This window comes from Pleurodeles waltl, chromosome 3_2, assembly GCF_031143425.1.
Source record: "Pleurodeles waltl isolate 20211129_DDA chromosome 3_2, aPleWal1.hap1.20221129, whole genome shotgun sequence".
Taxonomy (NCBI): Eukaryota; Metazoa; Chordata; class Amphibia; order Caudata; family Salamandridae; genus Pleurodeles; species Pleurodeles waltl.
The window spans coordinates 141889908-141914461 of record NC_090441.1 but is presented as its reverse complement, the minus strand read 5'-3'; the positions used below and the strand labels follow the sequence as shown (position 1 = coordinate 141914461).

At 41.1% G+C, this 24554-nt stretch overlaps 1 protein-coding gene across 1 annotated transcript in view; it reads left to right on the top strand.

Annotated features, from left to right (window-relative positions):
- Positions 1-24554, top strand: part of WSCD1 (WSC domain containing 1) — a 218842-nt gene that overhangs the window by 57568 nt on the left and 136720 nt on the right. The window contains exon 2 of the mRNA XM_069227004.1: positions 9674-10367. Within this exon, the coding sequence (XP_069083105.1) occupies positions 9926-10367 (442 nt within the window). The 5' untranslated portion in view covers positions 9674-9925. The remainder of the gene's footprint in view (positions 1-9673; positions 10368-24554) is intronic.

Genomic DNA, 24554 nt, shown 5'->3' with positions numbered 1-24554 from the left:
ACAGGGGCCAGAGTTTTTTGGGGGGGTTTAGAAGTGGGGGTAGCTTTGGGCCTCAGGGTGGGTGAGATGGGGGGTTGGGGTAGTTTTTCAGGTTTAGCGCGGGAGTTGTATGACACAACCAAGCAAGCCATTTCCACATATGCCTTTACTAAGCATGCTTTTACAGCAATATTTGTTGTAAAGTCATGCGTGGTAAAGGCATGCACGGAAATGACGCCGTCGTGGTTCCGACCGCGTTGTTAAGGCATGCAGGGTTCCGGCATGCATGGTTGTGTCATACAACCGACACACGCTCCAATCTCCCCCTTCAAGACTTACCTGTGACATCAAAGATTAACGCTTTGTCCTTAATTCTTATTGGGGGAAACAAGAGGATGCAACAGGCCTCCACATTTTATTTTTGGCAGTTTTACATAGCAAAAGGAGAGTTTAGAAGTGCGTTTTGTTTGCGCTGTGTTATTAAACTGCGAAAAATGAAACGCTGATTGTCACCAGATATTCTAAAAGGCCGGATTCAGGCAGATTGCCTCTGCTTTAGTAAAAATCTGTGGTAAAAATACATTCTGCAGAGTATTTTTTCTAAATCTCCCACCTACCTGGTCTGAAATGTTGGCGTGTATGCTGCCACTCCCTCATAAACCGGTACTGCTTTCGTAAGTAAACAAATACTTTTGCACACTGAGGCATCAGCACAGCAGCCTTCTGAAAGGAAACATTCAAACCTCGCACGGACTCACTGCAAGCGTCATTGCTCGCTTCCCGCCAAGTGGATGGATTCGGGCGCGTGCTTTCCGTTTGGGAGAGAGATGTGAATCTCTGTCGGCATTATTTATTCCGGCCTTCTTTGAAATGCATAATGTTTTCCTTGCCAGTTTGGCAAACTGCAGATTGCTTTTCAGCTCAGGTCTGGGCTCTAGGCAGAGCCGATCTGCACAGTGATGAGACTGTGATTTGAAAGAAAGCGTCTTTATACTGAGAGGGACCTTTCACCTCTTAAAAAAAAGAGTAAGCGTGGGCTGAGCCAAGAAGCCTCTTTGGCCCTCTGATCGTGCTGGGGAAAGTATTACAGATACTGAGAACGCGAATGTGCAAGTCTCTTGTGTAGTTGCTTTCGGGATCTGTGGAAGGTCGGCAAACACGATCACACTGTGCAACATTGTATGGCCCCTTTACGACTTCTGGGTGTGACGTAGGCAAAGTATACAAACTAAGAAGTGCGTTTGCTTGACACACTTGCAGACGCACTGAAGAAAGAAAAGTACCACTTTATTAGCTCATTTAAAAAAAAATCACCCCAGGACACGACATATTGCTCTTGTAAAGTCAGTGTTATAACTTTGAAGAGAGAGGTGACACAGCTTCCAGTCTGGCGGTACCCCATGGTGCTATGTTCAGACAGCCACCCATTAATGGAAAATTCTGTATTTATTAATCCCGGGGGCCATGGCTGGTCGCAGGGATATGGTCAAACGGCCTGACTTCTTATACCAGACTAAAGCGCCTGGGACACAGTAAGACATCTGTGCCAAAACATATACAAACAAGCATTTTCAAGCATCGGGTCTCGCATTTGTTCGAGTTAGAGCTATTAGCGTTGTAAAGCAAAAAAAACGCAGCGCAATCGCGCTATGTAAAATGCACCGCGATTGCTCTGCGTGGAAAATAAACAGATGAAGTAGTCCGGTCTCCAGGCTGAAAACATCGAGCCTCGTATGTTTTTGGTACTTTACCGGTGCTGTGTAGGTGGGCTAAACACCGGAAAAGGCATGACATATGCATACCTTTCACAAATGAAAGCAAGCGGATTTTAAAAGGCAAGCCCACTAACCAATGTAAGTGACTGGCATGGAATGGGCGTGGTTTCAAGCCCAAAGAGAGATAACAGAATGGACGGAGCACTTTGTGCTCGCCCATAAAAAGGAAACAGGAAAAATGGAGATGAAGTAAAAGAAGCCAATGAACCAGTGGCATAACAAAGGCCCCCACAAACCTCGCAGTGCAGGGGGGGAGGCAAGCTCTAGTGGGCCCTCAAGCACAGACCACTATGCAGACGCAGGCCTCTGACTAGGTCCAGGGGGAGAGGGCCCCCTCCAGGTACTTTGCAGAGGGTGGGGGGCTCAAGTTTTGTTACGCCACTGCATTAAACAGTGTGAAGATCACCTTAACAATTTCTGGGGAATGCATAGTTCCAAAGTCTCTGCCAGGAGAATGGATGAGGGTGAAGAGAACCATTCAAGACATCTCTATTCTGTGGTATTCTCTACTCTGACCGTATTGTCATGGCTGGGACCAGCTAAAGAGATATCTTATTTATTTTTCCATTTCTTTGGCCATGGATTGCTTAAGACACTTCCACTTATCCCAGTGGAATTGGTTTACTCATTGAGAGCCCTTCCTGGTCACACTTTCCTCTCCCTTGGCAGATGTAATCATTCTGTCCTACTTGACCACATAGCTCATGGGATATATTCAAATTGTCTTCAGATATTTTTCCAGGCTTTCGATCATGAATGTGCTCTAGATCATAAACTTCAATGACTGATGGTAGGTTATCAGACCTTGCAAACTCAGTCATTGTGTCACTTCTGCCCCTCATTGACATCAGCTGTGGTGTTGGTAGAGGTCCATTGAAGGAGAGTGAGTACTGTGTTTCTCAAATATTGTCCAAACTGCCCAGAACCCAAAATAGACAGGGTTGGCAGTTTCTACACATGCCTGGAATCACTGTTATAGCAGTCATCTTTGAGATACTTTACAGTTTGTATTATGGCATTTCCCTAGCTGTTGTCCTTAAGATGATTTAGAGCTATTTTCTATGAGACGGCCTGCGGTCTTGGCTGTGGGACAAGGGGGCTACTGCGTATGGAGAATTTGAGTTATTGGTTGTGCATTAATTGGAAAAAGTTTTATGTGGCATATCTCAAACAATTTCTTGTTAGAGATCTCAAAATTGTTGACTCCGAAAAAACATTTAACTATTGAATTACAAGAGTAAGCTGTTGAGTTCAGCATATTTGGTCTTATTTTTATGTTATAAACTGAACTACTGCTTATGGGAATGCTTGCATTACTGCCTGTGTTGAAATTTGAGCTGTTTCCTTTCAGTCAATGCTGTTTTATGCTTACAGCAGAATACGCCATTGGCCAAGGAATAAATAATCTACTCACAATGCATAACCTTACATCTTGTTTCAGTATGTGATTAACTGAGTTTCTAATTATGGAATGGCTTGATTTATTGTCAGTGGAAAATTCTTAGCTATTGCCTATGGGAGGGTAAACCTTCTTAAAAATAAATAGCATTTCCAGACTGTTGACGCAGTACACAGGAGGTTAAGCAAAAACACATGAACATGCTGACATAAACCAAATTAAGAACAAGAGCTGGGTGACCATCTTGCTACACCCTGAGAATGGTACCCGGCTAAAGGCAAGCACCCCTCAAGATACAGATCTCACCCTGCTGCCTGAGTGTGAAAAACGTGTAAAAAAAATGATCGAGTATGACAATTTACAAGGCATCTTTGCAATGTGAACTCCTTCTATGTTCCAGAGTAGTGCTTGTGTTTCTCAGGTGGATCTATGTGGCAAAGGGGAATTAACTGTGTGACAATTAGCTAAATAGGAGGCTGCTTGTGGACTTTCTTTCAGGTGTAAATAGGTAAATTAGGATCACTAAAATTAAAAAGGGTGCTATGTTCTAACCCTCATTGGCAATAGTGTCCTAAGAATAGAAGTGTTAGTTGGGAAATCATGAATGATAAACTTGTATGTTCTAGCTTGAGTCAGAGCGCGTGCAACTTTCTCCTTGCCTGCATGTACAAACTGTATAGGAAATTATATGCCTGCTTCTGTGAGGAAAAATAACCTTCAAGCAAGCAGTTAAATTGGAAGAGCAAGAGGGGCGGCTCCTCCTCAATGGTAGATGAAAAATAAAAAAATATTTTAATATTGTTTTATTTTTCCTCTGCTGGTTCAGCCAGCAGTATACGGAAGGGCAGGGCTGGGTTACAGGGGGTGGGAGGAGGTGAGAGTGCACCTAAGTGCACATATGTGTTTGGCCGGCCATCTCAGGCCGGTCAAACACACACACGCACTTAGGTTTCCACAGCCTGGCTATGTTTAACAGCTGGGCTGGAGAAACTGCACAGACCCCAGGGCTGTGTTTGAGCGGCAGTCACCGCCGCTCAGACCAATCTTGACACTGCTTTCATGCTAGGTTTAGGATGAAAGCAGCACCAGGATTGCTGAGGAGCCTGTGCTGATGTCCCAGTGAATGCTGGGACACCAGAAGGGAAGCAACAAGCGAGGTAGCAGGAGACAGCGTATGGCGGCGACGAAACTGTAAGTAATTTATTTTTTTCCGTGTTTACCCCGTCCCAGTCGTCCCCCTTGACATTTGCAGTGGCCGCCGCTGAAGAGCAATTATTCCATCCTATAAAAGCAATATTTTCAATCCACAGGATACAATCTCTAATGAGCAACTCAAAGTAGCATGTCCCTGTAAAGTCCCAGCATTAATAGATAGATAGTGTAGTTACCACCAAAGGGTTGACGGTCATGCTGTCTTAACACAGATAGCTGGAGACTGTCAATGCAGCAAAACACTGCTCATTGTCAGGGGAAGAGGTGGTACAAGATTCAAAACCTTTGCTCATGGATGACTGAATAATACTTATGCAACAGACAAACTGTTTGAAACTCCTAAGAGATTACCAGCTGTAGAGCATAGCTGAGATCATGGATATCATTTAGGGGTCTATCTATCACTTTGAAACCCCTGGGTCTATGACCAGGACAATCTAAGGCAAAGAGGAAAAAGACGAAAGGAAAAGAGAAAGAACAAAGGGACAAACCAAGTGAAGTGGCCTTCTCTGCAGTGAAGACATCCTTTTTAAAGGACAAATTCCCTCACCCGCCCAAAGGTGGCATGCTTCATCATAGTGAACCTCCTCACACCGTGATAAGTAATCACAGTGCAGGCTACAACCCCGTTCCTCAGATAGGGGTGGAGCTCTTACAGATGTTTAAGAGGTACACTCAGCTTACAATAATGAGCAAAGTGTGGTGAGAGGGCAGAGTGTAAGCCAATGCAAAAGAAAAAAAAGTGATGGGAATTAAAAATAACTCCAGAATATGCTTGTAGATTTATTAGTGCATCTCTGAGTCAGGATTAATTCAGAGACAGAAAAGGTGTAGTCTGGACCTGTCTGTTCACATGGGTTTTGAGCACTGATTAAGGCAGAAGTTTCACATTAGGTCCTGAAGAAAGCAGCAAAACCTTTGTTGACGGTTATAGGCAAAAACATGTTGACCTTTTTTTAAATGTGCTTTGCAGACAGTGCGCATTCTGAGGGTGCTGTGTACTACGATATTGGCCTCTGCTCCCTTAGAGGTGCCGAGGACAATATTGGAGCACTGTTCCCGCTGGTCAGCCTGGTGGGAACACGTATTACAATGTTCCCACCAGTTATACTGGTGGGAACATTGTAATACGCTGGGGGGCGGCACTGCCATGGCGGTGGTGTCCTCCCTGCGAACCTAGTGGTCCTGTGGTGGGACCGGCAAACTCATAATTAGGCCCTAAGTTAGAGATGGAAAACAGAAGATCATTGCCATAGAACAATCCACATATTATCCAAATACTATCAAAATAGAAGGATGGCATCACATAGTAAATAAAAGCAGTGTCTATTTTGGCCTTCACTCCTGGCTATTGTATCAGAGAAGGAAATCAATGTAGGCCAAGATTTATGTGCACAGTTCACGAAAAACCATGTTTGCCTGGATTAGTGGGTATCTCACCAAGGTGATTTTTATCTTCATTATTTTAGAAGTTACTTGAACTATATTACCAGTACTGGTACTCATACGAGGTGCTGACAAAGAAATGATTGGAGTTTAAGTGACAATTATTCTTTTGATCACCAAAGGGTGAATGCAAGTTGATGTATGTGATACTTCAAAGACTTTCGAATGTAGGGATATTTCCAGCTAGAGAGTGATCATTGCAAATGGTAAACGGAAAGCCTTCTGTCAGTGATTCAAAGTGGGGAACCAGAAACTTGAGTTTCCTGAAATAATCTCCCCTCAGTCAGATGCTTGAAAGAATGTATAAATAATCAGGCACTCGAATGTATCTGTGAAAGGTAGTTGATGGCCTGGCACATGCAATGACTTCATTAACAGGTAGCTAAAACATTTCCCAAAAATATTGGTGAAGATTGGCAACAGATTTATGCTTGCCAAACATTTTCCAACTTCCTTTTTAATAGTCAATTACAATCTGATCAGAGGTGGATTCCTCATTCACTAAGCACGGTCACATAATGAATGAATGAGTGAATGAATTAATGAATTAAGCGATTTGCTAAGGGCACAGCTACTCCAAGGAGTGATCTGGCGCTACATCTATAAAGGCAGGCTCACTATTCAAGCTATCGGCTGACAGAGAAAATAGGAGTTTTCAGCTTTCCTGATTAGAGATTCCTATGAGATGGTGCGGAGAGATACTGGAAGTCTATTCCAGGCTTTACTGGCAAGTACCAAGAAAGACCACCCACCCACCGGGTGGTATCTAGGTATCTCTACAACCAACACCACTGCAGAGTGAAGAGTTCTAGGAGAATTTTAATGCAACATCCTAAAACTCCAGTACAGAGGACCACACTTGAAGAAGGTTTGATGAATAACAGTCAGGGACTTGAACAGAATTATTTTCCTAACAGGAAGCCAATGCAAATCCCTAGGGTAATCAAAAACTGGCTTCCTCCTTGATACAGCAAGGATGTGGTGAACCGGTGTGTATTGCACCACCTGGTGTTTTCTAATCTTGTACTCCGGTACATCAAGGGAGAGGCAGTTTGAATTGTCCAGCCATGATGTTATCAGTACATAGATTACCCTTCTGGGTGCATCTAAGGGTAGCATGTCTAAGCATTTCCTCACTGACTACCCCAAACTAAAACTGTTTTTTGGGATTCGCCTTGTACTATAGCTGCCTGTCAAACCATAAATAAACCTATAACTTGTTTAAACCAGAACAGCCTGGAATTATTAGAAATGGCTGTAATTGCTGTGACATCGTCTAAAGCAATATAAAATTATAATGTAATCAAGATTGTCTAGTTTTAAAATGAATCTTGTTAACTTTAAATTATTAACTTTTTTTCCTTTTCATGTATTTCAGAGATGATAATCAGCAGTAAGATTTCTATTCTAATTTCATCACACTGAAAATACTTATTGCATCAGTCTCCTAAGGGTGTCCATGAATATGAATAATGTTAATACTCATTGAACCTCAATAGGAAGAAGTCTTGATTTTTCTGTCATTTTTGGGCAACCTTAAAGGGGTTACGAGACTTAGGCTCGATAAAGAACACAAGCGGAAAATATTGTAGAACCGGTTCGTCCAAAATTAGCACTATAAGTATCCATTTCCAAAATAATAAGATAATAAAACATTATTTCAAATGGTTAATATTGCCAATCCACCCACCAACACAAGGCTTGCAAAATATTTTGAAATATTTTGGAAGGAGTGTGGAATTGCTAGGATTCTTGCTGGTGTTAACAACTGCAGCTCCCAAAATATAGGCCCTCATTATGAGTTTGGCAGAAACCTGTGGTGGTGGTCGGACTGCCGCAATCCTGGTGGTCCAACAACCAGATTATGATGGGACCATTAGGAGACCGCCGCCTCCACCAGGGTCAGCCATCCTGACGGGTTGGCGGTGGTCAAAGACATGGACAGCCACAGCAGTGCTGAATTCGACACCGCCGTGCTAATCATGACTTTGCTTTCTGCCACCTTTTCCATGGTGGGGTCCCCATCATGAAAAGGCAAAAAGGCAATTTTGGTGGCCACAGGGGTCGTGAGCAGTGTAGGGGCTCCCCTGGCAGCACCCTCGGAATGCGCACTGTCTGCTAAGGCTAAGGCAGGCAGTGCGCATTCCGAGGGTGCTGTGTGCAACAGCATTGACCTCCGCTCCTTGAGGGAGCGAGGCCAAAGGCGTCACACTGATTTCACCGGGCTGACAGGCAGAAACGTCATAATACGACGTTTCTGCCTGTCAGCCCGGTGGAAACATCGTAATAGGATGATGATGAGGCTGCCAGGTTGACGACTCTGTCACCACCACCGTATTGTAGTTGTGTCGATTCAACTGCCCAACTCTTAATCAGGCCTATAATCTTCAATTACAATTTTTCCAGATGTTTTCCCTGTTTGACACACTACCTCAAGATTTCAACTTGTCTCCCTGTCCTGTTGGCCATAGTTCTGTGTATTTTACTAACATTTTCCTGAAGTGTACAATAGGTCCTTACACCTGCACATTTGCAAGAATCTTTTCTGATTATGTCTTTTAATGTATAACTAACTGTTTGAGGATGTTAAATGGGTATTCATTTAGTTTTTGCGGTTGTAGGTTTTTATTTTGGACTGGTGCTATTATCGTCGTTTTGTAGAGGACTAGACTAACTGCCAACAGATTGCAATCTCTGTCAGACCTCCAGGCAAACTTTAGAGCATGTTCTTTTTGTGTACCCTGCATTGTATCATAATCGATGATGTTTGTTGAAACCATTGTTTTTGAAATATGAAGATCTTTCACTAAAAAATGCCATGCATTTTTTCTAATGTATTTCAGTAAATGAAATGATGTGTTTGAAATTTTGTAGCTTTTTTAAATGTGTTTTAGATATATATTGATTAGGTAAATTGTATTCTGTTTAAAGTGAATTTCATTGTAAATTTATATTTTATGTAAAGTGGATCTCATTGTAGACCTATATCTTAGAAGAAAATGGAATTGACTGGCGGTGGAAGCCTCTGTCAAAATATTATAATTTGTGTGATAATTGATGCCTCCCTGGAGGGTTGTGAACATTGCTGTCTCATAAGTAAGGAGAAGTTGTTGATACATATGCTTTAACTGTCTGAAATGAATACGCGTAGCAGATATAGACTGGTCAGGGGCGTAGCTTGGTCAGTAAGATTGGACGGTGTGAGCCTCAGATTTCCTGGCAATCAGACTGGCATATAATGTTTAAATGCCTTACACAACAAGCAGGGTGCATGCGAGGGGACTATGGGACATTGGAAAGAGAGAGGAATGCAGATTATTAGGAGTACTCAGAGAGAAAACACAATATTTTGTAAAATAACCAATATTTTTGACAATTAAAAAACACAAAGATGGAGTGTGTGTGCATTTTTGTTTGTGTGTATGTAAAAAGTCCTGGTGAAATCCTACTAACATCTCACAATACCCGACTGAAAGCCCCTGTACCCAACTATTTATCAGAAAATACATTTGTTAAGGGGGGTGTAACACCCCAAACACCCCCCTAAAGCTACGCCCCTGGGACTTGTTTTAGCAAAGGCATCATCCTGCCAGCCTAAGTGCCCATAAATGTGTCTTTTAGTGATGTATATGGTTAGTGCTACAAGATGCTAACTGCATCAAGGGCCCTGAGTTCTACGACTACAGAAAAGGTGTGACAGACCATAGGGTGGGAGTAAAAAACAGGCTAGTTGAGCAGAGAAAGGGATACTTCCCTTCATATTCTGGCTTAGAAAATGTATGATGGTACTCAAATGTAAGGTCTGGTGTGACATGCTAATTATCAACAAGATTATTTTAATGAATATTCATTGATATTGCAGGTATTTTGACCTCATGGAATCTATATTTATGGACTGCAGCAACCTAAAATAATGGAGTTGTCCGTGAATTATCCTTTTCAATGTCATACCCAGTGCTTCTTGAAATTTGTAAGAAACAGCACATTCTGTTTTGCTATATTAACCCTTCGATGAGAACAAATGAAAGGATGGGATGATCTCTTTTACAGGATGTACTCCATTCTAACCAAGAAACTGGTGTGAAGGAGTACAGTTTCTATATTCAGAAAGGTTATGGCCAAACCTTTCTTCAGACTGCAGAAGATTCTTCGACGGACACAGTTTCTGCTTTTCTTCCTCACTGCTGCTTACCTAATGGCCGGGAGCCTTTTACTCTTGCAGAGTTCTCGCTCAGTAATACTACAGAGCATTCGCGGGGCTTCCAGTATTCAGGCTGTGCCAGGATCAGGCATGGTTCTAGAAGACCACATGGTAGAAACCAAAACTTTGCAAAATCAACATTTTACACCCCATATTCTGGTTGGCATGAAATGGATCCACGCTCCAGTGAGTAGCCCTCAGGCAGCGACTGATCAAAGATATGAGCCCCGCTGGTTGATCTCCCGTAACTCAGAACTGCGACAACTACGGCGAAGGTGGTTTCATAGTTTCATGAATGACAAAGACCAAAGGAAAGGGCCCAAACATGAACTTAAGCACACAACAATCAACAAAGGTAAGACTATTCTAAGTATAATTTAATTAATGATTGCTTTGTTCATTTAGTGATAAGAGTTAAGATTTATCATGAGATCAATAGCTCATGACGATTGGCACTGATTCCAAATAAAATTGCTTGGTGAGGCTTGCATGAATAAATTGTTGATAAAACAGTGGAAAATAGTGAGAAGCTACATTCACCTATGATAAATGACAATGCAGAGTGGTTTAGGAAATATTGTCTGTTTCCCTTCGAAATGTGAGTCTCATCAATATAGTGACACAACACAAATAGCCCCAGAGCTTTACGACTGTTGGGTCTACTTGGATTATGCATAAAAGTTAAACTTATGTGGCAAAGGTATCTTGATTATGTGGAAAAAATTCAAATTATGCAGAACTATCTCTGGCAGTATCATTTTTATCCATGTGAGCAAGAAATCACTTCGAAAAAACTGCAAATTATTAACATTATGAGGCAACCTATTGGGCAAATGTTATAAATCAATGAATATTTGGTAAAGTGTAGCCACAGACTCACATACATCAACCGAACCTCACAATTTATAGAAGCATATGCCATTGAGACAAACATAATGTACAGAGATATGTGCACACTGCAGAAACAATTCTGAAGAGAGCAGCTTGCTGGCCTTTCATCTACATCACTCTGCAGCACATAGTTTCACCTTTTCTCAAAAGACAACCGCATCAATTAAATTAATACAGTCATAGGGCAATAATAATATTAATATGAAAAACAATGACATTTCTGAAATTAGCAATGGGATGCATGAAAATCATAAATTATTCATTAAGCATGTGTACACAAATTAATTGCAATTATGGAAAGTATGGAAAGTGAACATTTTATAAAACTAACAGAAAAAAGATGTTGCAGTAGAAAGAAAATAAAAGATAGAGAGAAAGAAAGCTTTGGAAAAATGGAAAGAGGGAGAAGGCGAAACATGACCAAATATAAAAAGTTTAAGTATAAATTTAAAATGTATATATAGGTGGGAAATAATTTAAAGACGAATAATAGAACTATGTTGAATTTTAGTAGACAAATGAGAACAGTATGTGTGAAATATTTCATGGAGTTTCAAAACTGCCATCTTGAGAACAAGAGGGTTGAATAAAAATATATTTTTTGATAAAAACATAGGTAAGTGGTAACCAAAATACATCTTTTTAATAAGGCTGTAGGTGGAAGATGTGTACTTTATGAAATTTAAGATTTACACAAATGCCATTCCACTAGGATGGAAAAGACAGTCTAGAGATATTTTTCCAACATGTAGTGATCTCCTGAAAATCAATAAAAAATAAAATATTTTATAGTCTATCTAATTAGTTTTGCCCAAAAGTGAAAGAAATCCTAAAAATAAATCTGGGAAAGTAAGAGTCACATTCAACCTAAGAATGCAGGTCACATTAGACCATGTTAGATTACAAAAATTAATCATTTTACTACAAGAAAACATGCATTACAGTATCCATTTTTTTCATGACATGACAAATAAAAATGTACGAAATGGGGTTATTAGTTGAGAGGGGTGAGGTCCCGACTAAAATATTAAACACAATCCTTGTTAAGGTGAACCACAAAAGTCAGTAAACTCTCTTGTAGCTTGACACAAACACAAAAGCAGCCAGACTCAACTTAGAGACAACAAGTGAAGTATTTATGCAGCACAAAAAAAAAAAAAAAGAAAAAAAAAAACAGAAACACAATGCCGGAAAAATCCCAAACCAATTTAGAAAAATAGAGTCAATTTTACTAAATACTATGACACCAAAACCATATGAATCTAATAAGTAGCACTGAGTAAAAATATCCCCAAGAAGCTAAAAGTACTGCATACAGGGACCAGGTTCATCCTGGTGGAAAGGTTACCTTCCAACTTATTCCAGTTCCAAGTGAGGCACTTTAGTTAGAGCTTCACAGATACAGTGCAGTCATTGACTGTGAGAAGAGCTGGTCACCTGTCGAAGCTTTGTGTTGGCTAGAAGTGTAGGGCTATTGTTGCTAATATGAAGAGATATGTGAGTGTGAAGTAAGGAGTCCATACCTGGGAAGGTCATGTCTGCAGTCAGATGTAGGTCTCACGTCGGCTTCAGTGAAGTCTGCTTGCATTTACAAGGACCCCTGTAGAAAGATCTTTTTGAAGTGAAGAGCCCAGAATGTCTGGAGTTTCACCTTAAGTGCAGTGCTTGCAGTTGTAGGTTGGAAGAGTACACTCTGAAAAGGGTCTAGGACCTGGTAGGTCATGTCTTGGTGGTCAGGACATACTCCTGCAGAGGCCAGTAGCAGGGTCCAGGCAGGTACAGTTGGTGCTGGTGAGCTGGGCAGTTGCTGGAAAGGCCTCTGGAAGATTATTTTATCCATGTAGCTCAAACAGAAGGACAGTCAACTTATCCTTGGAGTCACATATGGATCCTGGTATCAAGGCAAGGAGATCCATTCTTCCTTCAGGCTTCAGACAGTAGGGTACTTCTTCTTCCGAGTCTCCACATGACAAAGCATGTTGTCATTCTAGGTTCTGAGGGTGCCACTTATATACCCAGTCCTAGCCTGTGCAAAGGGGACAATACCTGGCCTCCTCTCAAGCTAGGTCTGGACAGTTTATCCCTCTTCCTTAGGTTTGACTGCAACCTAGCTAGATGGGGACATAGGCAAATGCAGGCCTTGTATCAAGTTCCTTTGTGTGTGCTGTAGGCAGATTCTTTTGAAGTGTAATCAGGATAGGGCACAGTGTCTCTCCAGTCATCCTAATGTTAGGAATGGGGTCTCTAGTTGGCAGTCAGTTTACACCCTGTTCAACGAGTTACCTTCACTCTAGTCAGAGTAAGGGTGATATACTGCTCAGATAACCCCTGCTCACCCCTTTGGTAGCTTGGCACTTATCTCAGAGGCAATGTGCAAAGTTTTTGTACAAACACACACAAAGTAACACAGTGAAACAACACTTAAGGACTCCACATCAGTTTAGAAAAATAGCCAATATGTATCTAAATCAAACAAGACCAAAAAGACAAAAATCCAACATACACAAGCAAAGATATGAATTTTTAAAAAGTGAAAGGAGTCTTAATCCATAGAAATCAATGGATGCGTTGTTTTAGCATAAAGTACCTGTTATGCGTAAAAAAATAGGTCACACGGGCAAGTGTGTGTCGGAAAAGCAAGTGATGCATCAATTCCTTACTCGCAAGTGAGGCAGTGCTTCGATTCTTTCTCTGCCGTGCAAGTGATGCGCCGATTTTTGGACAAGCAGCCTCAGGTCTGTGCAGTGGTGTGGAAGATTTTGACACCCAGGGTTGATGCGGGGAAAATTCCTATGCGCCATGTGAAGGGTACATGTTTAGAATAGGAGCTGCGCCAATTTACCATCTGTGAGGTATGCAATGTGTTAAAGTTTCAGCCACGGAACGAGCGCTGCATCGATTTTTCTAACGTGCATGGATTTTTCCCTCACAGGTTACTAGCTTTCACTTCTAAGGGCCCAGGGACTGATTTGGCACCACTTAACAAGTCAAGACTCGCAGCAGAAGGGCCCAGACATGGGCAGATGAAGTGTTTTTTGTCCCTGAGGCTTCAGAACAGGGGGCAAGCTCAGTCCAAGCCCTTGGAGAAACTTCACAAGAAGGATTTCAGAAAGCAAAGTCCAGTCCTTTCCTTCTTCAGGCAGAAGCAGCAGCAGCAGGCCAGCACAGCAAAGCAACAGGCAGAGAGGCAGGTCCTCCTTAAGCATCAAGCTCTTCTCCTTGGCAGAGGTTCTGCCTGATCCAGAAGTAGTCTGGCGTTTTGGGCCCACTACATCTACTTATTTCTGCCTTTGAAGCAGGCAAACATCAAAGGAAAGTCTTTGTAGTGCACAAGACCCAGCATCTTCCTTGCCCTGCCCCAGACACACACTAGGGAGTTGGAAAATGTATTGTGTGTGGGCAGGCACAGCTCTTTCAAGTGAAAGTGTCAGCTCCTCCCTCCCACTCTAGCTCAGGAACACTCATCCGGATATGCAGGACACACCTCAGCTCCCCTTGTGTCACTGTCTAAAGTGAATTCACAAACAGCCCAACTGTCAGTCTGACCCAGACGTGTATTCAGCAGCCAGGCAGAGGCACAGAATGGTTAAGCGAGAAAATGCCCACTTTCTGAATAGTGCCATTTTCAAACAGACAATCTAAAAACCAACTTCACCAAAATATGTATTTTTAAATTGTGAGTTCAGAGACCCCAAAATCCACATCTATATCTGTTCACAATGGTAAATTGCACTTAAAATATATTTAAATGCAATCCCTTGTTAACCTATGGGAGAGGTAGGCCTTGCAATAATGACAACTGAATTTGAGAGTGTTTCACTATCAGGGCATGCAAAAAACACAACAGTGCATGTCCTACCTTTTAAGTACACTGCAACCCACCAATGAGGCTGCCTTGGGCCTATCTTAGGGGCGACCTACATGAAGTAAAAGGGAAGGTTTGGGCCTGGTAAGTGGGTACACTCTCCAGGTCAAATTGGCAGTACAAAACTGCACATGCAGACACTGTACTGGCAGATCTGAGACATATTTATAGGGCTACTCATGTGGGTGGCACAAACAGTGCTGCAAGCCCACTAGTAGCATTTGATTTACTGGGCCTGGGCATCCATAGTGCACTTTACTAGGAACTTACCAGTAAATCAAATGTGCAAATCATGGAAAAGCAATTACCAATATCTTTTAGACAGAGAGCACTTTAGCACAGGTTATCCGTGGTAAAATGCCCAGAGTATCAAAAACACCAATGAATTACAGCACAGGAGCCACAAACAGAGGGTCAGAAGCAAAAGAATTGCTAGGAAACCATGCCAACAGCTGCCAGGTCTAACACTGTCAGAAGGACCCACTCCCTCTGCACCCAGGAGCCCTCTGTCCCCTGTCTGAAAGGAATGCACTTCACACCACACGAGAGCACTTAACAGTCATGTGACCCTGAACACTAGCACAAAGGCACATTTACGTTAGGAAGAAAAATGCCAACTTTCTAAAATTGGCATTTTCAACACAGTTATTTAAAATCCAACTCTACCATTCAAGAAGATTTGAAATTACAATTCAAATGAGTGGAGGAAGTACATCTCTACCAGCTCCCAAACTAAAGTTATCACTTAGTAAGTATTAAAAGATATCACAGTGTTAGTAATGGGTATGAGAGAGTTTGCCTTGCTACATAAAAAAAACATTAGGTGTAAAGGATAACAACAATAGGTTCAGCAATGGAAGGCAAAAATCAGGGTCACCCTGCAGAAAAAGCCAAGACCAACAATAAATCATCAACAATATTAAAATCCTTACACAGCTCAGGTGGTGTACGTAGTAACCTACTGTAAATTAAAAAAACTCTTTGGAGCAATTGGGCATTTTTAGATATTGAATGAATCAACAGTCTAACATATAGATAAATCTCTTTTCCACTGCCTTTTAATCTCAGATTTAGTTCTTGGAGATCTACGTAGGTGAAGCTCATTATAATCAAATTAAGCATTAGTATTACACATCCCCAAAAAGGAATGTCATTTAAGTAGAAAAAACTGGAATATTAGGTGTGGAAGAAATATGGGAAGTGGTGCTGTGGAGAAATTGTCTGCCACATCTGACATCATAAACATGACCCATATATACTCATGAGACATAACAAACTGTGGGGGTTATTCTAACTTTGGAGGAGTGTTAATCCGTCCCAAAAGTGACGGTAAAGTGACGGATATACCACCAGCCGTATTACGAGTTCCATAGGATATAATGGACTCGTAATACGGCTGGTGGTAAATCCGTCACTTTTCCGTCACTTTTGGGACGGATTAACACCTCCTCCAAAGTTAGAATAACCCCCTGTGTGTTTTAACTGCCATCTAATGTTAAGTGGTGCATTTGAATACAGTAATAGAGTGCACTCACTGTAGTGTTAGGGGGAAATGTATTGTGTTCCATAACTTTATTAATTCAAATGTAATCACTGAACGTAATGTTTAACCATCCTCATTTTAATTGAGTGCATTTGTATTGAAAAGATAATAATTTATGTAATGTGTGCAGTAATGCTTAAAGGTTAACTTTGAGAAATGCAGTTCTCCATTATGGTCATAACATGTGCAAACAAATTCTTTTTGTTTTATTAATTGTAAGATGAATTTTAAAGTGCGAAAGTGTAACAGACATTACATGAATGTAGAATTTAACGTGTGCATAGTACAACGTGAAATTAAATGTGCATTTGCTTAACGTTACCTTTATTAGACCTGAATTTCCTTAATGTGAGAAACTGTTTTCCATTTTCTACTAACGTGTCATTGCAGGTTATTTGTCTATGAAATGTTATTTTGGAATGGATGTGCTATTGTTTTACTAATAGAGAGAATGAGAATACAACCTTGGAGAGGGCACAAGGAGAGACTGAGAGAAGAGTGATTGTTCCTATTCATCCATTTTCCAAATGATGTTCAGGAAACCAAGGACAGCAAAGCTCCAAGTGGGCCCTAAACCTGATATTAAAGGTTTCACTATGAGATGGGAGAATAATAAAGCACGTGATAATGGGTGTTACCCAGTGGACTTTTTGCAGTATTAACTAGGACTTTCACTGATTTATTTGAAGATTCCTTTGAACTTTGAGAAGTGCAGACCTCTGACCTTCCGTTTTGCCCCATGTTTGCTGAGTGAGATTTAGGCTTACCTTAACTTCCTAAGAAGACTCTTGACCGAGGATCTGAAATGCTAACACCTTCCCTTTTACCTTTCTTTCCAATTCCTTTTTCATTTTTCCAAATCCTTTTTATCCAAATTATGCTTCTCACATTTCACCCTTATGTTCTTTAGTTTGATTCTCATTTTTGAAAGTCTAGGCTCTAGGGAAGCTCAGCCAAACTGCCCATCATCTATCTTCATTAGATTTTTTTGATTTGCACTAATGTGTAAAAGAATTGACCACTGCTTATTTTCAGAACACCAACTTCTGTTGCTTATATTTTGTATTGCTGTTACTGAGTGTCTGGTTTGTCTCATGTTGACTCGACTAAATTTCTTCATAAGAATTGGTTACCATATGGTGATCTTGTATCATTACAGTATTTTCCTGAGGTTTGTTTCTATTAACCTGAGTGTTAATATGTAACAAAACCCTTTAACTTTATAACCTTTATTTCCGATTTGGGTTTTTATTGTATGGCCAGTTTGGTTACACTGTAACTTAAATATTGATTGATCTTTCTCTGATTGCCTAATTATGTCCTTTGCACAGACTCTAAGATCATCGGCCTCTAATTAGAGCATACAAAATGCTCCATCGGGAGTAAATATATTTGAAGTATTACATTCTAATTTTAAACATTGTATAAAAGCATTGTTAGGTAGATTATAAGAATCTTGAATATCTCTAAAAAGAATAAAGGTGCTTTAGAAATCCAAGAAAGACATTTCTAGTGCCAGTTGTTTTCAAAAAATCAACCGCTTATTCATTTTTCTAAGCTTTTTATAATAAAAGATATAGATGAGGCGATATTGTTAAAAGTAGACACTTTAGATAATGTGAATTCTTACAATAAATATATAAAGTGTGTGTGTATATATATAACAGGAATTTCTTTGATTTGGGCCAATTAGTCATGTTCAGTATTGCATTGAAACAAAAATCACCATATTTTCTAAACTAACACATTTTAAAGTATTTCTCTGCTGAATGCATGGTGATATATATAAATATACATAAATATATATACCCAGAGCAATTCTATGACGGTACTTATTCCATAAGAAGTTTGACAAACTAGATTCTAAACCTTTAAAAACATTGACTGCACAATTCATTTTAATGATGATGGAAAGATCTTTATCAAAACAAGCACATGAAGTATTTTAAATTTGAGGGCTCACTGGAAGTTGGTATCTTCCACCATAAATCTAATTACAGCCTCTTAGGGGTAAGAATTCTGTTTTATCAGAATTAAATTTATAGTTAAAAGTTTGGAATAAAAGGTAACTTCTGTTCAAATAGGTTGTTGGGAGGATTTGAGATATGACATGTAAGGTAAAATATCATCAGCATAAGCTGAAAGTTTATCATTTTTATCTGTGAACTTTGAGAATTATTTGTAATACAATTCAGGAAAGATTTAAGACATAGGGCAAATAATAAAGTGGAAAGTATCTAGTTCCAAGTTGTAAATTTAAATATGAGGAAAAGGATCTGTTGACAAAAATGCAGACTTTAGTGTACAAATGTAATCATATTAATGGATTTAGGTCCAAATCCAGGCCGGGCGCTATTTGAAACAAAAAGGCCTAATTAATCCTGTGAGAAGCCCTTTCTGCATCAAGTGATATGACAGCTAGGGGTTATTTAAATGAAGATGCTTTTCATTATGTAATTTGAGGGAACTCTGGCATTGTCTGAGGAGATCCAACCATTGATAAAACTAGATTGGTCACATTTGATAAGCAATAGAATGAAATACCCTATCATTGTAGACAATATTTTAGCATACATTTTACCATCACTATTTATCAAGGATATTGTCCTAAAGTTGTTACAATATCGATTAACTTTATTTTATTTCAGAATAAGTGCAATGACTGCTTCCAAAAAAGATCCTTTTGCACTTCCTTCAGATATAAAAGAGTTCAAAATGTCAAGGAACTTGGGGGAAGTACATCAGAAAACTGGAAGATAAACTGTATTGACAATCCATTAGTACCAGGAACTTTAGCTTTCTTGAAGGAAAAGATGGTATTTTGACTTCTTATAAAGTAATGTTGACTTCTAAGGATGCATTTTGTAATTAAGTTAACATTTGTTTGTAAAGAAAAGTTCAAGAAGTAATGTCTAAGTACACATTGGGAAGTATCAATATCTTCTCAATACAAATGTTTACAATATTGTTCATGTGTCATAGTGAAGTCCTTATGAGAGATAGAAGCAAAGTTATCAATGTCATTAAATATGCTTTTAACACGTTTCTGTTCTTTTTTAATTTCTAAAGGCGTTGCTGACATTTTCCCGGATTTATTTTGGCCCTCAGAATATTTAGCTTTAATCGATAAACCAGTATCTCTGGTCTAAAAGTCTGTTTTCTGTAATATTTATCAGAAATCTGACTTCACTGTTAAAATAGCCTTATATTAAATATTAATAATAGTTGTGTAATCATTTTTTCTAGCTGGTCTCAGACAGTATGATTATTATTTAGCATTGTTTCTCAATGTTTCTCTATTGAGCCAGCTTTTGGCTGCTAGTTCCTCTAAGCACAAGTTAACTTTAAATTTCTACTTGTCCTACTTATTAATACCATGCACATTTCCTAGGGGCTACAAGGCCCACATATAGGTGACTTAAAATTTTAAAAGGTAGACTTTCTCCTTTAAAAATGGTCATTTTGACAACTCGGCTGTGATTTTAAAACTGCAGCAGTCAGGCTGTAGGGTGAGGCCTGGAGTCTTATTTGTTTTGTCAGATTAGTGGGTGGCACTATAGTACTATATTCCATAGGTGACATTTAACTTTCTTTGTCATGGGTTTATTTTGCACATTAAGAGGGTCGTTATGACCCCGGTAGTAGGCAATAATGTGGCGGTAGTACCGCCAACAGTACATACCGCCACATTATGACAATAGCTATCAAAAAAGCTAAATCTGATTATTTCTCCAGCAAAATCAAGGAAGCAGGTAATGAACCCAGGGAACTCTTTAAGGTGGTCCGCTCCCTGACTTCCCCTCCCTCATCCCCGGTGCTTGAGAATTCTCTTGCCTTTTGCCAAAGGGTCGCAGGCTTTTTAAAATATAAAATAATCCAGCTCCATGCCAATTTTGCGCAGCTCCTACCGTAGCTTAGCGGGGAAGCTAAGGGGGGAGCTCTGGTCTCAGATTCTGGACCGAAGCTTACCTGTTTCTCACCTTTACAGGCAAATAGAATCAAAGAATTGTTGGGGGGAGTTAAAAATCAGGATCTCTGAATGACCATTGCCCTCAAAGGATATTAAAGCTAGTACCCGATCTGGTCTCAGCTGCGCTTGAACTGGTTTACCTAGACATTCTGAAGGAAGGGTGTTTCCCTCCCACTTGGAAGGAATCCATCATGATTCCACTTGCAAAGAAACCGGGTGGCGCACCAAATGTCTGAACAAATTACAACCCATCTCTTTAATATTGTAATGCTCTGATGTTAAACATCAGTAAGGACTCCCTCTGTAGATTACAGCTGATTCAAAATGCTGTGGCTTGCCTTGTCCTGAATCTCCCACGCTCAGCATCGGCCAGCAGTAGCCTGAAACAGCTGCACTGGCTATCGGTGGAAAAGCGGATTATGTTCAAGACACTTTGCCTCACTGTTGGCCTTTTTTGCTTATGCAGGGTCAGCCCCAATCTTTTTGCCTCCTGCCTCCTATTTTTTCTGACCTGTTGCTGTTGGCTTTTGAACTCTGAACACTTTAGCACTGCTAACCAGTGCTAAAGTGCACATGCTCTCTGTGCAAATTGTATGTAATTGGTTTATCCATGATTGGCATGTTTGATTTACTAGTAAGTCCCTTGCAAAGTGCACTAGAGGTGCCAGGGCCTGGAAATCAAATGCTACTAGCGGGCCTGCAGTACTGATTGTGCCACCCACATAAGTAGCTCTTTAATCATGTCTCAGACCGGCCATTGCAGTGTCTGTGTTTGCACTTTTAACTGTAAATTCGACTTGGCAAGTGTACCCACTTGCCAGGCCTAAACCTTGCCTTTTCTTACATGTAAGGCACCCCTAAGGTAGGCCCTAGGTAGCCCCAAGGGCAGGGTGCAGTGTATGGTCAAGGTAGGACATATAGTAATGTGTTTTACATGTCCTGACAGTGAAATATTGCTAAATAAGTTTTTCACTGTTGCAAGGCCTGTCCCTCTCATAGGTTAACATGGGGGCTACCTTTAAATCTGACTAAAGTGTAGATTTCCTTTGGGAGCGGATGGACATGTGGAGTTTGGGGTCTCTGAGCTCACAATTTAAAAATGCATCTTTTAGTAAAGTTGATTTTAAGATTGTGTGTTTGAAAATGCCACTTTTAGAAAGTGAGCATTTTCTTGCTTATACCATTTCTGTGACTCTGCCTGTTTGTGGATTCCCTGTCTGGGTCAGTTTGACAATTGGGCTGGTTGCACCTCACATTAGACAGTTCACAAAGGGAGCTGGGGTGTAGTCTGCATTTAATGATGAGCCATCTGTGCTAGGAGGGCGGGGAGGAGTGGTCACTTACACCTGAAAGGTCTGTGCCTGTCCTCACACAATGCATTCTCCAACCCCCTGGTGTGTGTCTGGGGCCTGGACTGGGCAAGGCAGGATTTCACATTCAAAAGAGACTTTGCTTTGAAGTAGGCCTACTTCAAAGGAGAAATTGGGTATAAGAAGGGCACCCAAAACTACAGACTTTAGAGAACACTTCTGGAAACCAAGAGGAACATCTGTCTGGAGAAGAGCTGAAGAGCTGAGGAAGAAGAGCTGCCCTGCCTGTGACTGTGCTTTGTGGAGCTCTCCTGCAGTTGCTGCTTCTGGCTGTGCTAGAGGACAAAGACTGGATGTTGTGTTGCCTTCCTTCTTGTGATGAACTCTCCAAGGGCTTGATTTAGAGCTTGCCTCCTGTTGTTTGAAGTCTCTCTGCCAGCACCTGGAGCCTCTGCTGAGACTCCTACTCTGCCAAGTGGTGACCCTGAAAAGAGAAGCTGGCAGGTTAAGAGTGAGAAATCCACGCACCGATCGCAGTGCGGGGAAAAGATCAATGCGACTCTAATCTGCAGCTGAAAAATCGACTCGCTGCCGGTTTTGCTGCTGAAAATCGACGCTCGCCTGCAACACGACCAGAAGATCGACACCTGTGGCTGGAGAAATGATGCGCAGCAGCGCTGATGGAGACCGGTGAAATCACAACCTGCACTGCGTGGTTTTCGGATCATCGTGCAGTACGATTTCTGCCGCAAACATCGCTGGGCGTGCAAAGATTACGCAAGGCCTGCCTGGACCCAAGAGTGCGGACTAAATTGACGCATCGCTCTCCTGCGGAGAGAAGAAACGACGCACGCCGACTCAACTAAGGAGAAATGATGCAAGGTCTTGCTCATGAGTGAAATTGACGCATCACAAGCCCTTTTTGACACACACTCGCCCATGCAGGGTTATTTCTGACGCACCCAGGTACATTTTCACGCTAACAGCGTTAGCTTTGTGATTAAAACTACAAGAAGACTCTTTTTGCTTTTTTATTGATAACTTGACTTGTGTATTGTGGATTTTTGTTGTTTTGGTCTTGTTTTGTTTAGATAAATATTTTCTATGTTTCTAAACCTGTGTTGTGTCATTTTGTAGTGTTTTTATTGAGTTACTGTGTGTGTTGGTACAAATACTTTACACCTAGCACTCTGAAGTTAAGCCTTCCTGCTTGTGTCAAGCTACCAAGGGGGTGAGAAGGGGGTTAGCTGAGGGTGATTCTCTTTTACCCTGACTAGAGTGTGGGTCCTTGCTTGGACAGGGGGTAACCTGACTGCCAACCAAAGACCCCATTTCTAACAGGTGGTGGCAGCGAGACTCTGAAACTCACTTCCACTGTCCATCAGGCAGGAGAAGACGTACCTCTTCTTTCGAAAGTGGCTCAAAACTTGGCTGTTTTTGCATTAGGGAGGATGTTGCTTTTTTGTAGTCTCAGTGATTGGTTTTGCTCATACAAGGAGTTCTCCGGTATAACTTTCTCCTTTAGTGCTTCGATGCTACAGCCGGAATGCGCTCTACAAATACTAATACTAATAATACTAATACAATGGTGGGTTGGCTGCAGCCACGCACCACACATACACACACTCACTCACACTGGCATACATGCATTCATTCACGCATGCATCCATTCATTCTCACACACTTCCATACACGCATTCATACTGACAAGCAGACACGCATTCACATTTCCATTTCCACACGCATTCTCACACATGCATACATCCAGGCACACAACACTACACATACAGTCGCATTCACACACACACTCACAAATACATGCACACAACCCCCCCCACACACACACACACAACACCCCCTAACCCCCTCCCCTGTCAGAAGCTCAACTTACCTGCATCCAGGGTTTGTTCCAGCAGGGAAGGGGCGCTGCTACCGCCAGCAGCGCCCGCCAGCAGAACACTGCCAGGCCGTATTATGTGTCATGATATGGCTGGCAGCGGTTTACTGGTGTGGAGCTGCTGGTGATAGCAGCGCCACCTTACCACCATCTGCCAATATGGACACAGCAAGATTTCCGCCCTTCTTGTGGCGGAAATCTGGCTTTGGTCATAATTTGGCGAACGGATGGTAGCCGTGGCGACGGTCTTTTGGAAGCCGTCGCTGCGGCGGTAGGCAGCTTTTACCGCCAATGTTAAAATGAGGGCCTCTATGCTATGGCCTTATAGGAAAGTTAAAAATGCAAGTTCAGAGTAAGCCAATTATGTCATGTTTTAAATGTCAGACCACATGCATTGTGGTCTGGTTAACATTGTTCCAGTGCACAGATTTAAAAAAAAACAGAAGTGTCAGTCTGTCAGTCCACAAGAAATGGAAGTGACCATGCATAAAGAGGAACTTTCTCACACACATGTAAATAATGCATCATTGAAAGTCTAATAATGCAAATAGATTTTGCACATCTCGAAAAAGCAAAATAAGGACCTTCCAGGCCTTCCAGGCCCAGTTTGAATTAACAATAGGACACAGCTACCAGTAGTCATAGCGAATTCCAGAAAGTCAAGCCTCATAAGTACCATTTGTTTATGTACCATAAGCTTTATCTTGAAAGCTCTCATGTAGAACAGTAAATATTATATCCAAAAGTAGCAGATAGCGTTCCACAGTGAATTATATCAGTAGGAACCAATAAGGCTATATTGTTTGATTGCTGCTAACATTGCACAGCTGCCAAAGCAAGGAGCTTCAGCTGAGCAACCATCCATACCAGGACGCCCACCAACTGGTTTAACACAGCTGATATCCCTTAATCTTTTTTTAAAAGATCCACTACCATCTTGAAATACCGTTCCAGCAAAATGTAATGCTGTGATTAATTTTTATTTCACAGAAATAAACCCACAAAGTGGGGGTTTGCTTTTGTGAAAAACTAAAGAAAATGGCCCTAATATGATGAGAATTTTCTC